Source organism: Manduca sexta, chromosome 20 (assembly GCF_014839805.1).
Source record: "Manduca sexta isolate Smith_Timp_Sample1 chromosome 20, JHU_Msex_v1.0, whole genome shotgun sequence".
Taxonomy (NCBI): Eukaryota; Metazoa; Arthropoda; class Insecta; order Lepidoptera; family Sphingidae; genus Manduca; species Manduca sexta.
The window spans coordinates 11,888,206-11,905,744 of NC_051134.1; the positions used below are offsets into that span (position 1 = coordinate 11,888,206).

Sequence of the window (17,539 nt, forward strand, 5' to 3'; positions counted from 1 at the left end):
TGATGGGATCCTGGTGAAATCGAAGGAACTTTTAACCATTAAGGTTGCACACGCGACGGAAGCTTAATAAATGGAGTAACTTCTCCCGTTTTCCCAACATTTTCCTTCACTGCCTTGCTCCTATTAATTGTAGCGTGATGAAAAGTGTACTATAACCAGCTCAGGAGTATGAAAAATTGTACCAAGTTTCGTTAAAATCCGTCGAGTAGTTTTTGTTTCTATAACGTTTATACCGACAGACAGACAAAAATTTTACTAATTGCATTTTTGGCATCAGTTTCGATCGCTGCTAGTTATTTTGGAAATATATTTCATGTACAGAATTGACCTCTCTACCGATTTATTATAAGTATAGATAAGCAATTTTCTCTTTCAGTATTTAGAATATCATGTATCTTATATGTTCATATTTCATTTTACCACAATTGTATTAGCTATTTATTTTCATTACTATTTTAAATCCTAGTTTCTTTAGTTTAAGTACATTAATAAATGACCATAATTATAACAAAAGAGTGTATATTAGCTTAATCAATAAAATAACATAATTAGTTTCAAATTAAATTTTATCTACACATTATCATATACATCTTTGAACATAGGTAATTACTTGAGCAAAATAACCATAAGGGTGGGCGCATAGGCACTGCGGCTATCAACAAGATTTGTTATATTGGCGAGTTTTATTGTTAAGAATGAACTGCTTCTTTCAGCTTATGTGGGACATAAACCCCTTTTTCAGTTATAATTCCTGTTATTAAAGCTCCGGGCGTGACGTCAAATGAGGGGTTCCAACAGTTTATACCTGGAAAATACAATAAATGTCAGCTTATTCACAAACGTAATCGGTAAAAAATTCCTATAGACGTATCATTAAAAACACTCGTAAGGCTACTAGCATGTCAATTGCCAAAAATTGTGGCAATTGCAAAAATGAGAATTTGTCGAGGTACTCGGAAATTCGTTTCATTAGGCGAGTCGTAAGTTGGGAAATTCACACAATAAACAATAAAGAATTCGAAATGCAATGCGAATATTAAATCTAAAAGATGGAATTAATGACGTATGTGAATTATGATTATCAAAGTTACTTTGTCTAAAGCTTTTTGTTTTCATATAAACGCAGTCTTAGCTACAGAACAAGACTTAACAATCGAAATCAATATATTACTTCAATACTATAAAGTTACATGTAAGTATAACAAATAATCTTTATTGTTGTTGGAATATTTTTACAATCAATCCACTGAAAGCGACTAGAATCGTTTATGGTCTGCTTACTGTAATGAGTTGGTAAAGGAATTTAAATTAAAAGAACTAATTTCCACAAACATATTCACACTATTTACAGCATGGTTTTGAACTTTAATGACCAATTTACCCTGATATTCATTTTAAAAACTTTACCTTGTGCTGCAATTCTATGTTCTCCAATATGGGTCATTTCTCTATCTGGTCTTTCTTCAATCTTTATTCGTTCCCCAGATGATAACGACATATCAATGGAGGTCAGTGGGGCTGCTACGTAAAAAGGTACTTCATGGTATTTCGCTACTATTGCTATTTGGTATGTTCCGATTTTATTGGCAGTATCTCCATTGGCGGCCACCTGAAGTTTAAAAGACAGCAAATTAATACGAGGACAATAATTAATATTTTCAGTCATTCTAGGCACATAATTTTTATGGTTTTTATTACAATTATATTTCCTTAGTATTGAGTGTAATACTTTAGTTAATGTAAATTGTAACTAACAAGTTCCACAGAACTTGCTTTTATATTTTGTTTTAAATGAACTAAATTGGTAACAAAAACGTACCTAAGGATAATCCTATCTAATTTTGATTCTATAAGGAAATATAATATTCTTTAACTTATAAAGATAACAATAAAACTTACTCTATCGGCGCCCACTACTACAGCGTCTATTTTCCTGGCGTGCATTAGGGCTGACACCATGCTATCTACAATCAAAGTGGCTGGTATCTTTTCATGCACTAATTCATACGCCGTTAACCTTGCACCCTGATTGTATGGCCTCGTTTCAGTGCAGTACACATGCTCTAAAATACATTTAAATAAAAATATTATGAGTTGTCTAAACCATTTCATTTGTACAGTGGCAGAATACTTAGATGGTGAGATTCTTGACTGATTTTTAATTTTAGCAATAAAATATATCACTCACCTTCCTTTAAAAAAAATTGGTAATATTTGCATATAGAAATAAAATACATACATGTTATTAACGCACAAAAAATATTCCTTACCTAGCCGTTTGGCTGCATGCAATGACCTTATAACTCCTAAAGCAGTACCATATCCAGCTGTCGCTAATGAACCTGTGTTGCAGTGTGTAAGTATACGGACTTGTCCTTCCCCATCTAAATTATTTAATATTGCTTCACAACCATATCTTCCTATTGCTTTATTATCTTCTATGTCCTTCATTAACATACTCTCTATACTACAAATAAACCTGCAGAGGCAAACAGATTAGTTATTTATTATTGCTCAAATGTTATTAGACCTCATACTTTATAGTACCAGCTAACATTAAAATATATTTAGTTAGCTAACACAATATAGCATAAGTCTTTTGCAGAATGAAAGTCCCACAGGAACATTTATTGTGGAACAGGAAAGCTAATAATTCTCCGGCGTGGCAGTTTCGTCATTTAAAAACCTTATGTTCTAAAAAGAAGCGAAGCGTGTAATACACAATTCGCAATTACGAATTTCATAATTGCAGTAAGATATTACATTAGTGTTTGATTCTAAAAAAAACAACTAAGAATAATTAATAGCAAAAAAATATATATAAATATGCAACTTAACACATGAATGTTAATTGATTTACAATACTAATAGCTTATTAATAGACATACCTTTCTTTGAATTCATCAACAGACACAGTCTCATCGGCGCATAGTGTATTTGCTAAATTTATCAGTTCCTCTGCTGCCAATTTTATATTTACAGCTGTTGGCCTGGCAGACACCAAGTAGTTAAGTTTACCTTCAATCTGTAATTACACATGTTGCCAATTTTAGATTTATGTCAATATTATATGATGTTTTATGTTTAGTATAGCATTTACAGATTTTAGATTATTGTGGAAGAAATAATGTGAGAAAATGTTTATTAATTCCAAATTACATAGTTTTTTTAATGAAAATGATCTTGTCAAAAGTTACTGTGTGATTTAATTGTCAAAGGGTTATAGTTCAATGCCCCACGTTTAGTATTACAGACATATTAATATATTTTGTTATCTTTTATTGTTGAAATATCACAGTGATAAACTTGCTATGTTACTAAGTATTATGTAGAATTCAGGTAACTAGCTATAACATAAGACACAGTGGCAAGGCTCTGATATCCATTAGTTCCAATTAGTGTACAAACAATTATTAATTTTTATTAAACAATTAATTTTTTTTATAGGAAAAAAAAGGTGTGTTGTTGCCCTGTTGAACTCTTTCAGTTGAACTGTTATTTGTGCATGTCTCAAGTCCTGTGCAATCAAATATGTGGTGGTTCCATACTTGGTATTTACTTAGGAATAAATTTCTCTTAATATATTTTTTTTCATATGCCTAAATGTCATAAGAAACTTATCTAATAGCTCTAGTTATTGGGTTTCTTACATCCGGCATTGGTGAAATATGTGAGCGATATTTAGTCTCTAAATATTTATCTACGTAAAATATGTATAAAATTTTAAATATTTTATACGTTTTTTATGTAGATAATTTTTTTTTAAAAGACATGTTCTGAGTGATCTTACAAATGTGATAATTTATCAAGAGACAATATACAAATACTGAGACGAAAGATATCAGTTCGTAAATAACAAAGATTGTGTTGCTACATTATGTTAAGTGTTACACATTTTATCTATTACGAGTAACATTATCTGACCTCTTGCCTCATGTGCTTTTTGTCTGACATATCATCATTTAGTAATTCCACAGCTAGTGATAAACATCCAACTATGGCTATGGCAGGAGCTCCTCGAACCTGAAAACAATTTATACTGATTAGAAAGTGAAATAATAAAATTATACCATTTACTGCCACACTAACACTTGATTATTAGGTATTATGTTTTTCAAAAAATAAGATTATTGTGTAGAAAATGATATATTTGTTAGTACTTCTGCTAATAACACAGTTATAAATTTTTTACAATGATGTCGAATTTAAAGGTCCCCTAAAATGGTATTTTCTATTGAACTATTTGTTCAACTATTTTCTAATAGCTTTATAGCTATTTCATTAGCTTGCTGGTTGTGAAATAATACATTAATTGCTGAATGGCATGGTAGTTTGAAAATTATCTTCACAGCCAGTCAATTTGGAATCAGATATTCAAAATTTTTCATGAGGTTTTTCTATAACTGCAATATAATTTTCTTTGCAAATTTAATAAACATATTAAAGCCCATCATCATAATGCTTGTTGCATGATGTTGGGCTGGGTTATAAATTGAAATATTGAGAAAATTAAATAATAACTTTGTTCATTTTGCACCTATTGTGGATATTATATATATATAATATTATTAGAAATCTCTTGGCCATTCAAATTCTCCAGCAGTTATTTTCAGTGAGACATATGTTATAAAATACGTAAAGTTACCTGCATTTTATTAATAACTTTCCAACCATCTTCAACGCCCCGCACCTTAACATATCTCGTTTGTAAGGGTAATAACAGTTGATCTAAAATTTCTAAATTTCCTCGCTTATACTTTATTGATTCTAAACTCATTTTGTTTACAAATACTAAAGTTTTATAAAACTGCAAGATAGGTATATTTTTCGTAAAACTGCAACGAAGGTTTGCCTAAAATTACAATATAATTATACAATATTTTATTGATAATTAAACACAAATAAAATTTATTACGATTTTCAAGTTTCACTTACCTACAGAGCTTACATAAACAAACCAAAACAAAAATCAAACTGAAAAGACATTTTTCGAATTGTCAATTTTTCGCAGTATAGGTCGACAAGGATCATAATGAATGTGGTCAACAGGTGGTCAAAATCTGAACTAACGGCAGCCATCTTGCAAAATGTCATAATTGACACAAAAAAATGTTGGCTACATTGGTAAATAGTCCTACTCCTATTTTCGTGTGTTTAAGGTGGTAGCTCAAGGTCCATTTTCATACATTTTGTTTCGGCTTTAATCTGGGTAACTAAACAAGTATTGGCAAGTAAAGAATTTAAATTCACGTCTAGTTAGTGATTAGTTCTCGCAGTTGAAAGAAAAACGTAAAAATAATTAATAATCATGGATATTTCGGCCTTTAAAATTTCGTCATATTAAATTTTAAAGGCCGAAATATCCATGATTATTAATTATTTTACGTTTTCTTCAACTGCGAGAACTAATCACTAACTGAATTAAATTTTACAAAGAAAATGGACCACTACCTTAATCCAATATTTCATAGAAAAGTAAGCATTAAAACCTAGTCCTAAATTTTATTGTAATAAATACTTTTTAATACGTAATAGGTCACACAAAACTACGGTTTTTATTTGTAAACTATTTTTATTAAGGCTATAAATCGTATCCAGTTTTAAGAAATTGAGTAAGTATTACCAATATTATCGAATGATAATATATTTTCCCAAAGAAACTGGGTTTTATGTTATTGTTGTAACACTGATCATTTAGTAGTGCCCTCCCTCAACTGTCACTCAAGTTCATAAAGCCTTGTCTAGCCTTGTGGACCCATAATGTCAATTTCAGTTTTTTTATTTAACACCTTAGCCCTCTATGTCCAGAGTGTAGAGCCTAGCGGAGACTCGCAAAGAGAATATAATCACTACGTTTGAGACTCGTTTCCATATCCCAGCCGTGGAATGGTATTATGGGGCTTTTATTATTATTATCTTTGTGGGAAAATGAGTTAAAACTTGTTCGAGTAAAAGCGATATACATTTATTTATTCCTCTGCGCCTACATTGCTCTATGGATCGCGTCGATTTGCCTAACTAAGCGATTCCGCGCGCATTTTACTGGAGCATACTTTTCATTTATCACTTTTAGGGGATTGATTTCATTACACTCGGCATGTAAGGCCTAGAACAGGTATTGTTAGTAAATACTATCTATCTCTGTTTTCACTTTGAGGGATTTATCTCTTTTTCGGTCAAAAAATAAATTTAATATAAATAAGAGATTGTTTGCTAAGAGATTTACGGGAATTTAGGATAAGATCGAAGGTAATGTTTCAAGAAATTTTTTACTACCACTAATTTTATTACTACATATTTCGTGAGTCCAATGTTTTGAAGAAAATTCAATTGATTTGAAAGATTTTAGTGATCTTTGAGGGATTTTTCTTATACAATCTAGGGTAAACTTCAAATCGTAAGTGGGAACACTATCTATTCCAAATGTATCTAAGACTAGCATTGACAATTATGATAATATGATTACAATATTAATTAAATCTATTAATAATCAATTTATTTTGTAATAAAGTTTTATTTTATCATTTTAGTTTACGGATGTGACGTACCTAGTATGCTTGGTTGTGAACGTCTATCGTCGGAAATAACGTAGAATATCGTTGTCTATAGTTTTTTCCATTTCCGCCCGACATCGACGAGAGACGCATCGTCATTGTGGTGGATTATAGTGACTTATTTTAGCGGCCCTTGAAGACGATACACCATGAGTCTACCAAGAGTATTCTTCGACGTGATTGCGGATGGCTCTCCGCTTGGCAGAATTGTTATTGAGGTATATACTGCATTTAAGTTTCGGCTTTGGTACATGTCAACCCGGTCGTTCCGGCCGGCGTGATAGGCGATGACCACGCTATTCTTGATGCCCCGGTTAGTGCAAGACACCTTGATCATTTAACCTTTTCACAAGTGTTTATATTTTATCACGCGCTATCGCTTCAGTGTTCAAAATTATCCAACATGCGGTTGTATATCTATAGGTATAAGTAGTCATAATTAATTTTGCCGAAGATTACTTGCTAAGTGAAGGTCACCCGTCCGAGAAGGCTGTAGATATGTAATTGCGAATGGAATTTGCCGTCATCGGTTATGTTTATGTTTTTCCGATATTTGCCGGCTTTTATTGCAAGTCTTTTCCTCTGCCGGCGTTTATGAATAGTCGTTTTGCGATAAATTTTATGCTATCAATAATATTAGTGCCGAAATATACAATAGTTATAGGTGACACACCCACACTATTCGCGTATAAATTGTATGCACACTATATATGTCAACGTTATAAATAGATTTGTTTGAACTGAATTTTATTGTACTGCTTAATAATATGGTCATAAGAATCATTCGCGCCTTATGTTGTATCTATCTGGTCGTTATTATGAATAACTGACAAGTGTGAGTAATAGGTACATAATGTGTGTTCTAATCTGAAGTTTTTATCTTTTTCATAATAGCTGAGGGCTGATGTCACCCCTAAGACATGCGAAAACTTCCGCGCGCTGTGCACCGGCGAGAAGGGCTTCGGCTACAAGGGCTCCACCTTCCACCGCGTCATCCCCAACTTCATGCTCCAGGGGGGTGACTTCACAAACCACAACGGCACTGGTGGCAAGTCGATCTACGGTGAAAAGTTTGCTGATGAGAACTTCGTCCTGAAGCACACTGGCCCTGGTGTGCTGTCCATGGCCAACGCTGGCGCCAACACTAACGGCTCCCAGTTCTTTATCACCACTGTGAAGACCTCATGGCTGGATGGCAGGCATGTTGTCTTTGGCAATGTTGTTGAAGGCATGGATGTCGTGAAAAAAGTTGAAAGTCTCGGATCCCAAGCTGGCAAGACCTCAAAGAAAATTGTCATTGCCGACTGTGGACAACTTTGCTAATTATATCTTTGGTATCTTAAAGTATACTGCAATATTTTAAGTTTAACACTAAGTCCTCCTGAGTAAAACCTTCCCAGCAAAGAGTTACATTTAAACTTACCTGTGGGTCATTCCAATTATGTTAATTTTATTGCTCTATTTAGATTGCAAACTAGGAATTGCATTTATTTCTGTGCATTGCTCTTCATAATAAATAACTTATATAAAAGTTTTTGTATTTTTGTCTGCTTGTTACTTTACTCCAAGTAGATATTATATTGACTAGTTTGCTAGAATTCATACTTGTTAGACCTCACAGCCAGTACTAAATGTAGACCTACATATTTATATAAACAATTTAATGTACTATTGCTTTCGATTTGGTACATAAATAATGTTTATGGCAAATATGAATTTTATTTCTATCATACACAAAACCCTGATAAATTGTTTAATGATTTAATCTTTGAACCTATGGATGATTATGGCAAAAAAGAACATAACTTAACTAACTACTAATATATTAAATGAACTGCAAAATTTGTGTTTTTGTCTCTTTTAATTGTGAAGGTCAAATTTTATGACCTAATAGATTTATTATAATATCTACACAATAATATCTATGTATACCTACTAAACTCTAGTCTTGATCAATATGAAATAATTTTGTTTACAATAAAACATGGCATTTTTTGGCTGTAATGCTGGATTAGCCCAAAGAGAATTATAATATATATGGAAATAGAGAGCCTACTCGTTGGGTTTTTGTGCCAATCGACATAACGGCTGCTTCATACTTGTGAGGTAGAGGGCGTTCACGATTTTCGTTGCGTTTCACGATTCAGGTTTATTGTGTTTTATTATTTTGCAAACGGTTTTAAAAGTGCAGAAGACGGCAATCCAAGTATTAAAATACTTAGAAGCAGATCTGTATTTGCTATGCCGTCGTAGTATAATATTTCTGACATCTTATTTACAGCGTACTTCTATCATTATCAATACATAATAATTCGATAGTAATAAGATCTAAGAATAAGATCGTTAATCAGACAAACATCATATTGAAAATATTATTTTTATTTTATTTTTGCTATAACATTTTGTGTACAAAATGCTTATAGTAAGTACTAATGATATTCACATTCAATATTAGATTTACAAAGTATTACACCTCTATTAAGCTATGTAAGCGCTGATAATTTGATCTTAGTTATTAATTATATTCAATGGAAAAGTAAACGATACTACTTTAAAATAAACTGTAATACACTGTAAAATTCCGAAATACTAAATAATAAAATATACTTAAAATTATTTTATGTCTAAAAATACATACTGTGACGAATGATAATTAATATTGATATTTATAATATGCTAAAACATTCTCAATTGTCAAACTATATTTTTATAACAATTGATTTAACTTTATAAAAAATATATGAATTCTTTTGTATTTCGATAATCATTTTAATGTATCATCAAATAAATATCAAGTATCAATGTTCAAATAAAAGAGAATTTATTATTTTTTTATAAAAATTGCCTAATAATATACGATTCAATATAGAAATACATAAAAATTTACAAATCTAGAACAGCAATTAACTCTGAAACATACTAGCTAGCCATATTATTTATCTTTGTCTTCATCAAAAAGGAAATTCGGATTCTAGCATTATCTTTCTACACAAACAAGTGAAACTAATATTAACAAGAACAAACTTATTCTAAGCCAAACAAAATTATTTCACAAATAAGTCACGCTACTTTTAAAAATTGAAAATGTTCACTGGAAAAGAAATTAACATCAAGTTTACAATGATCATTATACTTATCCATAGAAAAAGGAACTATAAAGATTAGCATTCATTAAAATATACTTTCTTCGTCATGCGAAGGTTGTTTTACTTATGATAATAATATAAAAAATATTTTATGTAGATATCAAACAGATTAATTTAACAATTTGTTAAACAAGAAAGATTAAATAATTATAATAAGAACTGATTTAAAACAGGTCTATGAAACCGGGTAGTAATTAACAGCGAAATGCGAATGCGATACAAATTGCCAATACATATTAGATATATACCATAACAGTGGGTATATGATCTAAATAGAGTATGTACTAAAAAAAGGAGAGATTCGAACAATTTACGCGATAAAAGCAAAATAATTTCGCACTTGTGTACATGATATTATCTTTAAATTGCCATCACTTAACTATTAATTATGGGTTACGTGGTGGTTAAATTACAACATACAATAAACACAAAATGAGCATTATGATCAAATAACGAAATCATAAATAAGTCGTATACAAAATGATAATTATTACATAAAATATAAAGGAAGTAATGCGAATTGCTGCAGAAATGTAGGTACCGGTTGTAACATTAACAAAACATCAACTAAAGCAAGCAGGTCGACGCAGGAACGATTGAATATTTTCTGAACGATGCAATATTATTAGGCGACACAGAAGGGATATATATAAATTAATCCTCTATCAACCTGGTATAGCTGGTCCTTCGTTAATTTGACACCTGTATAACTAAAAGCAGATAAGTATGTATTCCTTCTTCGAGCCAATTTGTAATTATATGTACAGTCATGATGCTATAGTGAAAAGTGCGCCGTTTTATGTGCAATTTTGTTAGTCTATGACGCGTCTATTTGTAAAACGTCTTTGCCGGTGCCACACACAGACAAATATTAGAACACTTGTTTGAACTCATGTTTGGCACGGGTATTTGCGTATTTGTATTCTATTACAGACACTGACCAATTTTATTTTTTTTTGGCTTTTACTTTTAGGTTTCCATATATAATCAGTTCTCATTCAAGCAACTCGATAACTTTGAACGCTAGATGTGTGGTCGTAAAACCGATACCGAATGACAAGATAATACGTAAACATTTAAACAAACTTTGCACAAATACGAAAATTCCCGTGCCACACATGAGTTCAAATATTTTTGTTATCTGTGGCGCCGGCATAATATTATCTTTTGACATTGATAAATGACGATGTCTTAGTTTTTTTAATAAAAAAGAAAGGTGGACCAAGGAACAACTTTATTCAACTGTATGTGTGACGTCATCAAGAATTTCTCGGTTTTTTATTTTTTTGTTTCTTTGAAATTAAGTATTCAAAAAATATGAAAAATACATAATCGTACTCAGAGTAGAAAAATTAAGAAATGGTATTTTTGTTTAAGGCACGTTAACATTTTGAAATGTTAATTTTACGCTGAAGCTGTTGTCCATGAAGGATACATCAGTAAAAAGAATCACACTTGGACTTGATAATTTATCTATTTTAAGAAACATTGTAGGGTTAAACTCAAATCAAAGTCGTTTGCCCTTATGGTAATTTTAAAGAATCTTTTAGTAAGGGACCGTAAACACTGTAGTCACAAGAAATCAATCTTATGAGACTGCTAATCATTTTTGTAGATACATATTCTATTTTTAAGATGGGACAGCAAGGGCAGCACCTTTTACCATTTAAATATGAACGTGAAATATAAAAAAAAATCTGTATAAATAATAATAAACAATACGTGAACAAAAAGCGGCGTTGGCCTAGTTGATTGTGGAACGGACTGCCAAGACGAATGTCCGCAGGTTCAAATCCAAAGGCACACACCTCGGACGTCTCTAAAAAAATTATGTGTATATTCTTTGTGAATTATCGCTTGCTTCAACGGTGAAGGAAAACATCGTGAGGAAACCTACAAACCTGGGAAATTCTCTAGAGGAATTTTCAAGGTTGTGTATCACTACTACTACGTTGTGACTATAGGTTATATATCATCACGCTATGATCAAAAGGAGCGGAGCAGTAATGAAAACTGTAGCAAAAAGGGGGGAACTTTCTAACTTTTGAGAGATTTAAACGAAAAACTATATCACGCGGGCGGAGCCGCGGGCAAAAGCTAGTTTACAATAAATAAAAATCGCTACACCCGTTCAATGAATTAAATAAATTGTTAAGTAAAAGTGTGAAATCTACTAACTGACGACATTCTGCTGGAATTCTGCTCTTGCTAGAAAAAGAGCATTTTTAATGTGAAGCAAACTCTTGTATCTTTGTATGGATCATATGACACAGACAAAAAGACCAAAGCAAAAACAATCTTTTTCCTTTATTTCCAACAGTGGAAAATTATAGGATTTATTCCTGCGATTATATTAATTTGGCTTTTACAGTTCTTGATGATGGTAGAGTAAAATACTTGCATAAAAGTTTGTAATATTTAGGACGTTTTTTTGAATAAAGACAATGACAATTTTTTTTCCTCTGGTGAAAATCGTCTTCCCTTCGCTTTCGTAAATGTTTTATATTTTTTTGGAATAAACCAATTTGAGTATTGTATACCGCGTGTCTTCGGGACCTACTTGTAAGGCAGTAGATATGGTCCGAAAATACTTTAGTAATATCTGAAAAATAAAACATTAATGAATATTACTGTTCGAGCAAGGAAAAGTAACTTGTTGAGTAGGACATATAAGAAGCGGTACATTTGTCCCGTACATAACGTCAAAAAGGAAGAGTGGCTCAAAATTATATATTGTACTACTTTAAACTTTATGTCGCGGCAGTCGCGTTACTCATTCTCCGTGGTTAACTATAGGACGAGGACAGAGAGGTAGACAATTACAATAGGACGTTATTTTACAATGAACATTATGGTACTGCGTTTCGAGTCGCGAGTCAGAGGAAAGTATTTTGAGTGTTATCATTACAAAATACTGTAAGGCGCACATTAAAGCGCCTCGCCTCAGTACGCCTCGCCTAATTTGAAGTAGGACATTGTACCGGCTCAATGTTAAAATGAGGCTACTCTTACAAACTCGTTTTCATGTCATGTCCTACCCAATTCTAATTAGTAACTATACGTTATCAAATATAGGATGATAATTTTGACAGCTCCTTCACATGAAGTTTCGTATTTTTTCGGTAAAATTTACTACAGGTAATATCATATTTTATTTTGAAGTGCCACTCATTATCATAATGAACAATCACGGACTATCGCAAATCCCCATTGAAATAAAATAAATCGATAATATAAAAATTTGCATTTAAATTTAATTATATTATTTTTGCAAATATTCGAGTTGTTTGTAATTTATCACATTTATTGGTAAAAAAATCTATAATTAATATATCTAATGTTTTCACGATTTAAATAGTTAACACAATGATAACTGCAAGTGGTGTAGGGTTTAAAAAAAACATAAATGGAAATGGCTTACCAATAATAAATAGATAATTCAATAAAAAAATATTTATATCATCTGAACATACCAAATAATTATGCAACTATCGATATCAAGTTTTATAAAAATGGTAATCGATAATCGAATACGTTCAAAAACGATTATACCTTAGCCTCATCATTAGTGTGATTTGTCAAAATTAACATCCTAAATTTTAAAAAGGTTTAGTAAACATTTTCACAACTTTAAGTAAGATATGTATATAGCATTACCGGTGAGATATGTGCTTCTTTCGGCCATTAAATCCATATATCAGTGTGATATATCGTATGCCGTCAGTGTGATATATTTAAGGGTACAACATCTAGTCTAAGCACTTTTAAGGAGATATATAATATATAAGTATCTGAATCAGTTCAACCTGTAAATCTTGGCGCAACATGTGGAAAACATCTTACCTAGATTCAAAGTGGGAAATGTAGTTCTACATAAAGCACCAATATATAATTTATAACAGCTCTCAAAGTGCTTATGTATATGTGTACCGCAAGTTTTTTATGTATATTCTTGTCCTCTGTTAAGAGTTTTGTCGAGAACTTTAATTCAAACTTGAAACCTTTTGTCCTGCCAGGATTTCCACCTATAACTAGTTGCTTTAGGGACATAATGTAATGGTCCTGAAAAATAATACAATAATTTATTAAAATATAATAAATAATAAATGATGCCATGTATTTATAACACAATACAAATGCAAGGAATTAGTCCATTAGAGATACAGCTCTGAAATTTGTTTATTCAATAGTCAAACCAAAATAAGTATATTAAACCAAGATGACGTAATAACGACAATCTTGTCTACCAACAGATTTTTCATAGTTTAAAATCAAAAATGAATATCGCATAATTTTAAGGTATGCAGATTCCCACACGTATTTTAAAAAAGACTATTTAAATGAGCAGATTTCGCCATCGCGGTGACTGAGTAAATATTATGTACGATTTTAATGAGTGCTATCGATATTATTTTTATAAAAAATATAAATGTCATTTACCATCAATCGCACAACCAAGATAACATGAGACATTTTGTCCAAATATTTTATCAGTTCCTTATCGCGTGCAAAACAAATAACAAAGCCCGGGGTGAATTAGTAAGAAGGCAGCGGTGGTCCGTTTGAATAAGCAAAGTTCTTTCATTATTGAGGAAATCGTAATCGAACTTATCGCACACAAACTGCAATGGGAAATTTGAAAATTTTCAACCGGAATTGAAATTACGGAAACAAGGCGATATTGCCACTTAATGCAATAAATATTTTAACATGCTTATGAGAAAATAGATATGTAATTTATTGGAAACTAGAATAAAATTTAAAAAGTATGCGTTGTTTTGTTTATAATTGTATTAATAAAATGGAAAAATTAAATTAAGCTTCAGTTGTCATGTTACAACAAAAGGAGAACTTTAATATTTTACCATTTAATAACAATCATCAGATATTGTGGCAACTCGTTTGAAATTGTGTCAGACGACTTGCCACAATCTCTGTCATTGTGTCAGTCAATTTTTTATCGTATTTCGTTCGGAATTTTCAGTAATGCATATTTTTTTTTAATTAATTAAAATAGCCTCTGACATTTGTTTTTATGTTTTTACTTATCTAATTTAATTACGTACATAATTATTTTATAAATAGGGATAAAAGGCATGATTAGTGTTTCGAAAACTTATTCTCCAGTGTCATCTAACTGAAAGTATCTTACAACAAAATTAATTTGAGGTTAGACCAAAAACAAATAGAGTGACTGTTTGAGAGTGACATACCCCTGGATTAGCCTATGTCAATTTGAGTTTCTTAAAATTGTCTATTCGTACCTCGAAGGTCTAATATTGTTGTTATAGTATTGATAATGATTGTCGATTTTACGTACAAGTTGCGACCACTTATCACCAACTGATTGCATGCTTGATCACATTTTGTTGTAAAAAAAAATCCTGTAATTCGATAGCAAATGTACACATTTTTGTCCTTAACGTAATTTATTTTGTTTTAAATATACACAGTCCAATAACTATAAGTAAAAACAGGAATCGATAATTTATTGAAATTCTATTATTTACGAAGTACTTAATCAAACATAAAGAAGTACTTATTTTTGGATAATTCCACATAAATAATTTTAAATCAATAAACTTATTTATAAATTGTAACAAAAGTATACAATTAAAATAGTAGGCAATGGTAGTTTTAATGAAGAGTAAACTATTATGTGAAAAATATAGGAGGTTTTAAGAGTTACTATGACTACTTACATATCTTAATATTGAAGTTTGTTCCGCGTTACGAATTCGTACGTTTAGCTACGTTTTTATGCCTTCAATTAAGTTTTAATTATTAAAATATGGAAAAAGCTAATAGAAGATAATTTGGAAAAGGTGAGTTATTTTTGTCGCTTGTCACGTCTTCATAGGTATATTCAATTTATTAATTTCATTATATCTACATATTTTAAAAGATATGCATTTTATTCAATTAAAATTACTGAGAAGATACACAAGTAACACAACCGATATTTTTATCGGAAATAAATATAATTTTCATATTTGACTAGACATATTTAAAGTAAACAAATTCGCCCGAATCATAATAATGTTAATCCTAGTGCCATTGTAAGAGCTGTAAAACTTTTCAATAATTTTTCTGCGCCGGATCCGAAATTGCAAAGAGACGTGGTACAGCATGATGTGCAGGCGTATAACTTTGTCCGTTCCCCAATCACGATGCAGCCCGGCTCGCAATGTTTTGTACAGTTGCGCTCAAGTGCCCACATTTTTAAAGCAGTAGTTGAGTTTTCTGTGGATGTCGTGTAGGAAAATCGTTTTACCTGAAAAAAACGAAATCAATCCGTTGCATGTTTAAATAAAATGTCTGATAGTACCCAATAGATAATTTGTGGTAGATAGTGATTAATGACTATGTCCGTACCTACTAACTTTGTGGTACGCCTATCTATATTACGCAAATGTTTGCATTTCGCTTATCGTGATTTCGCGTACATTAGTTGCGCTCAATATTATAATATTAATCGTGAATAACATAATACATTAGACGTATTATCTTGTATGAGATTAATTCATTTTCAAGTACTTATTATTGTGCCTATGCGAAAAAAACTAACCATGCACATTCTTCGGTCGTTATGGCACTTGTGTATGAGCGTAGAATTGTTTTGGCGTAAATCCGCGCATTTGTCTTCAGGGACTTCAGCAAGGCATTTGTAGCACCATAGCTCATTGTTGGGCCTGGCTGCTGCTGATGTGACGTGGACACTGTCTCGCAATAAATCGCAGCTACCATATTCTGGAAACATAAATCACGTGAATTAGTTGCTTGTTTACAAAGTTCAGAATTAACAAAATAGAAAAAACAGAAGTATATGATTAGTTCTATTTATTAGTTTCAGGCGTCTATTCTATGCGAGGGCATACTTATGGTACACATAGGTTATGACACATTAACGATGTTACAATACGGAACTTATTTATGAAATTGTAATTACTTAATTAGATTGAAAAATGAATACCAGACAGATTCAATATATGGCTCTCTAATTTGGGAATATATTTGAATCAAAGGATGAACATTGAAGCGAAAAGATGACAGCACACACAAAACAACTATGACGTACGTCACGGAAAGTTTTGAGCTACCTGCAGCGCTTACAGTGGTGGGAGGATTTTAAGAATGATAACATGCAACTATAATATAAACAAGCGATCGGTGATTTAAGGACTAAATATAGGATGATATGTCTATTTTCACTTACCAATACCGAGAAATGGCAACAAGAGCAATATCAAAGACAGCATGATGTCTAACGTTTGAAGTGCGCATGTGCCAGCCTCCAGATTATCGATCTCGTCTGGACCACGACAGACCTGTTGCTGGTCCAGGGAAGCTCCGCCTTTGACACATCCCCACCCTGAGGCTCGACAGGAACACTTTGATCAAGGGAAAGAGTCTTAACTTTTCGAGTTCTTTTGAAAATTAAAACTTGCTACGCTATTGGGGACAGTCGAACGGTATATAAGTAATGAAGGAATTAAAAAATATTGCTGTAAATTTGTATTTGTGGGAGTGGAAATCGTTTTTGGTTATTTTCATTGTTAGACACCTTCTTTATTCATAGTAAGTATTCTATAAATAGCTGGAAAATGATGTAATGTACGTTAAATGTTAATGATAAGTGATGGAGTACTTAGGTAGCTATTGGGTATTGGAGTGGTGCGTAATTATCAAGTAATAAGAGATTTAAAAATCTTGCAGCTGGCTTTTGAGGGCCGATTTAGTTCACCTCTTTAAAATTTACCATTTTCATAGAGTCACACAAATTGAATAAAATTGTAAATCTTGACCGTTTCGCGGAAATTGCAATATAGATTATAATAT

The 17,539-nt window shown here is 31.7% G+C and overlaps 3 protein-coding genes across 4 annotated transcripts; 1 reads left to right on the forward strand and 2 right to left on the reverse strand.

Moving 5' to 3' along the window:
* Positions 1 to 548: 548 nt before the first annotated feature.
* Positions 549 to 5,110, reverse strand: LOC115448214 (methylthioribose-1-phosphate isomerase). The gene is made up of 8 exons (XM_030175567.2): positions 4,936 to 5,110; positions 4,646 to 4,852; positions 3,925 to 4,023; positions 2,889 to 3,025; positions 2,271 to 2,479; positions 1,900 to 2,063; positions 1,408 to 1,609; positions 549 to 805 (listed from the first exon to the last, which is right to left on the reverse strand). The coding sequence occupies exons 2-8, from the start codon at positions 4,775 to 4,777 to the stop codon at positions 690 to 692; spliced, it is 1,059 nt and encodes a 352-aa protein (XP_030031427.1). The 5' UTR covers positions 4,778 to 4,852; positions 4,936 to 5,110; the 3' UTR covers positions 549 to 689.
* Positions 5,111 to 6,526: 1,416 nt separating this feature from the next.
* Positions 6,527 to 8,264, forward strand: LOC115448213 (peptidyl-prolyl cis-trans isomerase). The gene is made up of 2 exons (XM_030175566.2): positions 6,527 to 6,772; positions 7,449 to 8,264. The coding sequence occupies exons 1-2, from the start codon at positions 6,704 to 6,706 to the stop codon at positions 7,875 to 7,877; spliced, it is 498 nt and encodes a 165-aa protein (XP_030031426.1). The 5' UTR covers positions 6,527 to 6,703; the 3' UTR covers positions 7,878 to 8,264.
* Positions 8,265 to 15,123: 6,859 nt separating this feature from the next.
* LOC115446904 lies at positions 15,124 to 17,393 on the reverse strand. 2 transcript variants are annotated; one of them, XR_005112660.1, is made up of 3 exons: positions 16,674 to 16,758; positions 16,269 to 16,450; positions 15,124 to 15,974 (listed from the first exon to the last, which is right to left on the reverse strand). XR_005112660.1 is itself a non-coding variant. In XM_030173739.2 (3 exons), exons 1-3 carry the CDS (start codon positions 16,957 to 16,959, stop codon positions 15,732 to 15,734), a joined length of 468 nt encoding a protein of 155 aa, XP_030029599.1. In that variant the 5' UTR covers positions 16,960 to 17,393; the 3' UTR covers positions 15,124 to 15,731. The 2 variants fall into 2 exon arrangements, 1 of the variants encoding a protein (XP_030029599.1); XM_030173739.2 differs by lacking the exon at positions 16,674 to 16,758 and adding an exon at positions 16,917 to 17,393.
* Between the last annotated feature and the right edge of the window lie 146 nt (positions 17,394 to 17,539).

Bases quoted from the DNA above. Each gene is read 5' to 3' on its own strand.
- LOC115448214 (XM_030175567.2), bottom strand. From the start codon at position 4,777: ATGAGTTTAGAATCAATAAAGTATAAGCGAGGAAATTTAGAAATTTTA. The intron at 2,064-2,270 runs GTAAGGAATATT...AATGTATTTTAG, and splicing joins GCATGCAGCCAAACGGCTAG to AGCATGTGTACTGCACTGAA. The intron at 1,610-1,899 runs GTAAGTTTTATT...TTTAAACTTCAG, and splicing joins TAGTAGTGGGCGCCGATAGA to GTGGCCGCCAATGGAGATAC.
- LOC115448213 (XM_030175566.2), top strand. From the start codon at position 6,704: ATGAGTCTACCAAGAGTATTCTTCGACGTGATTGCGGATGGCTCTCCG. The intron at 6,773-7,448 runs GTATATACTGCA...TTTTCATAATAG, and splicing joins TTGGCAGAATTGTTATTGAG to CTGAGGGCTGATGTCACCCC.
- LOC115446904 (XM_030173739.2), bottom strand. From the start codon at position 16,959: ATGCTGTCTTTGATATTGCTCTTGTTGCCATTTCTCGGTATTG. The intron at 16,451-16,916 runs GTAAGTGAAAAT...TTATGTTTCCAG, and splicing joins GTTGCCATTTCTCGGTATTG to AATATGGTAGCTGCGATTTA. The intron at 15,975-16,268 runs GTTAGTTTTTTT...CGTTTTTTTCAG, and splicing joins ACGACCGAAGAATGTGCATG to GTAAAACGATTTTCCTACAC.